This window comes from Vigna radiata, chromosome 1, assembly GCF_000741045.1.
Source record: "Vigna radiata var. radiata cultivar VC1973A chromosome 1, Vradiata_ver6, whole genome shotgun sequence".
Classification (NCBI taxonomy): Eukaryota; Viridiplantae; Streptophyta; class Magnoliopsida; order Fabales; family Fabaceae; genus Vigna; species Vigna radiata.
The window spans coordinates 8,495,886-8,501,907 of record NC_028351.1 but is presented as its reverse complement, the minus strand read 5'-3'; the positions used below and the strand labels follow the sequence as shown (position 1 = coordinate 8,501,907).

Genomic DNA, 6,022 nt, shown 5'->3' with positions numbered 1-6,022 from the left:
TATCCAATCTCTTTTCTACTTCCAACTAGTTTTGTGAGTTCAGTTGTTCAGTGTTGTATTTTTTTCTTATAAAGAATGCCAGAGGTGTTCCAACCCATATACAGAATCTAGGCCTGAAAAAATTTGTGCAGCATAAGGATACAATATTTTATACTATTAAGAGTATAAATAACTCAACAAAATATCCCTTTTCCTAGACTCCCACTAGACCATAACACCATAAGCTTTCAATAATACAATATTCCGACCCGAAAGTGTAATCCAAGAACAACTTGATGAGTTCAGAAGGTCTGCATCAGTATTTGATTATGCCAAGATGAAGTTATACCTCATCCATAAATTCATCACTGCTTTTCTGGAGATGTGTCTTTCATGTAACATTGTTAGCAGCTTTGGTTTGTTATCCTGAATCTTTTCTTCCAAAATTCACATTTCAAATTAGCTATAAAGAATTTGAACATAATTTCTGATAACTATGGAAGGTATATAACTGTATCCGGTACCTGTTAATAACACCTGAAACCCTATACAAAACATACACAGTGTGCACCCAGAAGCCATTCTTGCTTCACTGACTCAACTGTTAATAGCAGCCTCATGGGATATTACTAAAACTGAACACACATCCTATGTTAAAGGTTTAGTGTTGTACAAAACCATACCTAATTAGAATGTCTCTATTTATATGACATGAGAAAGCTAGGTTCTACTTGGAAACTGCACACTGTCATAAATTGCAATGTGTTTTGAGAAGGTCTGATTCCATGATTGATTCAGCTTGTTTTTGAAGAAATTGACTGGTTTGAAGTGGTAAAAGCAATATTCAGCTCTACTTGAAAACACTGCACACTGTCTTAAATTGCAATGTGTTTTGAGATGGTCTGATTCCATGAATGATTCAGCTTGTTTTTGAAGAAACTGGCTGGTTTGAAGTGGTAAAAGCAATATTCAGTGTTTTTTCAAAATATTTTTCTTTTTTACTATTTTTCGTTGTAAAATGAATGGCATTCTCTACTTTCGAGCATATGTAGTTCAACAATTCTATTGCTGAATCATTTATATACTATTTCGTGGTAGATGCAGTTCATCTTCTAGAGAGTCTGATTTATTGAACATTGTTTTATAAGATATGATGGTTGTCATTGTGGTAATATTTTCTCATGCATGTCTGATTATAGAATAAAAAAGATAATTTAAGAAATCCATGGCTTGTATTAGTCAAAATCATTTTATGCATGCTTAATGTTCTTATATCTAAAGTCGAAAATCATACTATTTTGGTGGCAAATATTTGATGGATACGAATATGGTTCAAATCTTCATTTCGAAAGGCCAAATTTTAGTGCCTATTATATATTTAAAAAATTAAAATTAGAATAAAGGTAACACGATATTATAAAAATTATAATGCCAAAAAGATGCATTTTTTTTTCTTTAATGTCAAATAATAAAAAAATAAACATCATTAGACGAATTTTTGGCATGTATTATAATTCGTATTATAATGAAGTTGTAACAACTTTATGTGAATTCCCACATGTTGGATAACAATATTATCTAATTTAGATTTAATCACAAATTAATATATACTGTACAGTTATTGACTTCTCTAAAATATTTTTCAAATTAAATTTATAATCTTTTTAATTAATATTGAACTGTCCGAAATTCATTTTAAACTCCTGTAAATGGAGAAACCACTTATTCTGTAGAATTCTTTTATATTGACCTTAAATTAGATGATAAAGACCTTCAATAACACTCTTTAATGTGATTTTTTTTATCATTAATTTAAATTAACTAAACACTCTTAAATTAGGCATAAAACTCATAACAAAAGAGGCTCGTTAAATTTTGCTTTTTTAACAAATCTCTGGCAATGTCAGTCAAATAATGCATTTCAAAAGTAAATCTTAAATAATGTGTTTTAAATTCTTTTTTACTGTGTATAATAAATTTATTAACTTTTATAATAATTTCTTTAAAAATTATATTTAATGTAATTTTGTATTTATTGACATTTTTATTGAAGGCAATGTGAAATCATGGAATATATATTCTCAGTGAGGACTGCTTGTAAACTACTTAAAAATAAGCTTTAAATAATATTGATATTTTAATATTATGATATATACTTTCACTTCAATGGAAAAAAAAAATAGTTCTTCGTGTGTACATATATAAATAAAATAAGGTTTCTGTTTTCCTTTATCTTTTTCGGAAATTTTGACTTTAGAAGCTAAATAACCGAAGATGAAAATGATAAATCATTCATATAAATAACTTTATGAAATATAAAAGAATTTATTGCTCATTAATTTTGATAATGAAAGTTCAAACTGAAAAAAATGTTGACAGATCATAATTTGTTTCTCTCATTATTGGATAATTAAACGCATAAATTAAATTAATATATATTACGCAATTATTAGCACTTAAATAAGACAGTGACATAACAGATAACGTTACAAAATTCAACGGCATAAATGAAAACCATGTCTCACATTGTTGTTATCTTATAAATTATATTACTATTGTGTTTTAAGATTAATTCAGAAAGTTAGTTTTTGTTTTCTTTAGCTAAAGGCCCAAACGTAAGGCTTTTGGTTATTGGGCCTTACTGAATTATCGATCCAATCCAGCTGAAAGTGATGAAAAGAAAAACAAGATAGTTTCTTCCTGCACCTCTGTATTAAAGTTGCATTCCATTTTGTCTCCTTTTGTGTAATTCAAAAGTCTTGTTCAAAAGAAAATTACAAATTACACCATCCAAAAGTTATTTATTTTCTTAATTGTAATTGCATATTATGAAAGTCATCCTTTTTACTTTAAATGTGCAATTTTAAACAATATATATATATATATATATATAACTTTGAAAGTTCTAAGAATTATTTTAACTTCTAAATTATATAATCTGAAAATTTTATAGTAAAATTAGATTTCTTTGGTACGGATATACCTGACATGAAGAAACTGGCAAGAATAATGAGATAAATTGAAAAATGTTAATACAGTATTTTCTACTTTTACATAAAAATAATATCCAAGGGTTGTAATTAAATCTCTTCGATTGTGTATGTCATTTTAGTCATGAATGTAACCACATTTTACTATTTTAGTAGAACATGTTTGATATCTTGAAGGTACATTGACATGCTAAAATTACAATAACTGATTTAGTAGATACTAAAATGATAGTAAATGATTATGTTCAAATACCAAAATGACAAAACTGAACTGACAGTGAATTCCACTTTCAAAGACCAAACTGACTACTTACCAAAAATAAAACTAGGCCTTAAGTCTTTATTTTAGAGTAAAAAATTCAAAACAAGAGAAATATACCTTATGATGACTTGCTAAATTTGTAATAATAATAATAAAAGTACATACAAGTCTTATAATAATCACTCTTTATTGCTTCAGTAAAAGGCCACAATTACATTCATACTTTCAGTTTGAACCATGTCAATTAGCATATAGCATGCATAAAAATGATTTTGGCTAACAAATACAAGCCATGGATAACTTAAATTTTCTTTTTTATTCTATAATCAGACATGCATGACAAAATTCTACCACAATGACAACCATCTTCACACAATGTTCAATAAACATGTTGCTCTAAACACTGAACTGTGTCTCTATCACCAAATAGTATAATGATTTAGCAGTCAAATTGTTCAACTAACAATGCTTGGAAGTAGATCACTGCCAGTAATTTTAGAAAGAAAAACAGTAAAAGGGAAACATATATTGAAAAAGCACTTCAAACCAGTCAATTTCCTCAAACAAAAGCTGAATCATTGATGGAATCAGACCATCTCAAAACACGTTGCAATTTATCAGTCTGCAGTGTTTTCAAGTAGAGCCTAGCTTTCACAGTCATTGAAATAGGCACATTCTAATTAAGTATGGATTTACACAACACTGAACTCACATAATTAGTTGGAAGTAAAAAAGAGAAGGATATATATAACTTTCAAACACCAGTAATCTCATGAACCAATAAAATTTTACTTCTAGATATCAATAAAACAAGATGCTATATCAACTACTTCCCTATGAGGACCAACCCATCAGCCACAAGATTGATTTTTCCAATGCACTTAATCCAAAGAAGTGATGATAATAACATAAGAAGACTTGGAAAAGAACAGGAAATGTCTTCTGACCTCGAAATTTCTTGTACTACAACACCTAAGAAGCCTCAGTCTCTGGCCGAATACACATATATATACATGACAAACAGATCGAAAGGAATAAGAAGCTAGTCGACGATAATAGATGAGACCTACCTAATAGTGACAAACTTGTTGGTGCCATGTTTTGCCCAATAAGTCCTCAAATCAATAGGATTAGAAAAGTTATAACCCTCAGCTGCAAGTTTCTCCAAAACTTTCTTAAATGCTCCTATACTCATTTTCCTTCCAGCTATCCTAGCACCACGCCGCTTGGTACTCATAGGCAAAGGATAAACTGACATGCCTGTTGTGCAACATGCAGATTGCCACCCTCCAGAGCCCCATCTGTAACANTGTTGAGCTGCTCCTGTGCATGAACAAACAGGGATTGGAATACTAGAAATATCCATGTCAATACCATTTATTACAATTTCAGTAGTTTTCTTTGGAACCCTTGCACGATGAACTGTGGGAGCATTCTCATTCTTTGGCACACGAGGGCCCCTCTTGGACTTCTTTGCCTTGGGAGATTTCGGCACCTTAGGACTCTGTCTTTTCTTACGACTGCCCCCAGTTGCCTTCTCAACAACAGGTTCCTCTTCCACTGCCCTTTCTTCCTTCGGCAATTCCGGCGGTGGAATCATTTGAATTTGATGTGCCGAAGATGTCTCTGGAATACCACCATAGTTATGATTTGTAGGTATCATATTCATATACTTGTCNCTNTNACTACTAATCCAAGCATCTCTCNNGTATTCCATAGGGTATGTAGCGTGGGACATACTGATGTCTCTGTGGTGAAATGCCCCATTTGTGGCAGATAAAACCGCAGCATTCCGCCCTCCGATCAAAGGCTTTTCCGGCATGGATGACATCAGCTGCAGCCCCAGGTGGCTCTTAAACGATGTGGCCGGTTCATAGTAACCCCAGTTACGGATGTTGAGACCATTATCACCATCCATCACAACTCCAAATGATGAAACTATTTGCAGGAATACAATGCAGTGAGTGTACACTATTTAAATAACCTCAGATTGTTCAAGTCCATTGCATTCTCCTAACAAACCAACACAATTCAAAATAGAACACATTTAAGATGGGAAGCATAGAGTGAAACAACTACAACTACAAAAACAGCAGAATGCAATTGTCTGACCTAAAAACTCAACTTTGTTTGAGCTCAAATAAAGTCAAACCATAAAAGGGGACAAATTATACAAAACCCATAAATGCACACATGCAAAACCTCCTGCCCCAAATATTTCAGCTTCTGGGTTTTGATCAAGATCCATTTTAACATGAAAATATGGTAAAAGAAAAATCAGATCTTTGAAGTAAAAACGAAGCAGATCAACAAAATCTAAGTTTAAAATGGAAGTGGACAAATGGGTGAAAAATGAGATTTTGATGTGAACCCATGCAATGATTTTAAGAAAAAATAAGAGGGCAAGAGAATGTATGAGCAGGGAGAAGGGAGCAGCACCTGTTAGGGTTCTTGGCCTCTACGAATGGAAAATGAAGAGAGCAAAGGAACAAAAATGTCTGCACGCCATCTTAAAATCTAATCTTAACATTAAAAAAAAACATTTATGAGATTCTAATATTAAAGTAATATTTAAAATATTTGTATTCAAATGCAAAATGTGCAAATTGGTTAGACCAATACTCAGTCAGCTCAGCATAAATAATTATTCACTTAGTTCCTCTTTCCTCTTCCTCTGCCAATTGCCCCATTTTAAATGTGTTTTTATTTCTTTTTCCATTTTAGTATACCAGACAGTGTAGACATGATCATCATAACTCAATTTTCCATTTTCTTTTAGTACTATGATAAT

At 31.4% G+C, this 6,022-nt stretch overlaps 1 protein-coding gene across 2 annotated transcripts; it reads right to left on the bottom strand.

Annotated features, from left to right (window-relative positions):
* Positions 1-4,001: 4,001 nt before the first annotated feature.
* LOC106763652 (protein BASIC PENTACYSTEINE2-like) lies at positions 4,002-5,789 on the bottom strand. 2 transcript variants are annotated; one of them, XM_014647821.2, is made up of 2 exons: positions 5,671-5,789; positions 4,002-5,244 (listed from the first exon to the last, which is right to left on the bottom strand). In XM_014647821.2, exon 2 carries the CDS (start codon positions 5,147-5,149, stop codon positions 4,298-4,300), a length of 852 nt encoding a protein of 283 aa, XP_014503307.1. In that variant the 5' UTR covers positions 5,150-5,244; positions 5,671-5,789; the 3' UTR covers positions 4,002-4,297. The 2 variants fall into 2 exon arrangements, with proteins under 2 accessions (XP_014503307.1, XP_014503312.1); XM_014647826.2 differs by having other exon boundaries at positions 4,002-5,169; positions 5,671-5,772.
* Positions 5,790-6,022: the final 233 nt, after the last annotated feature.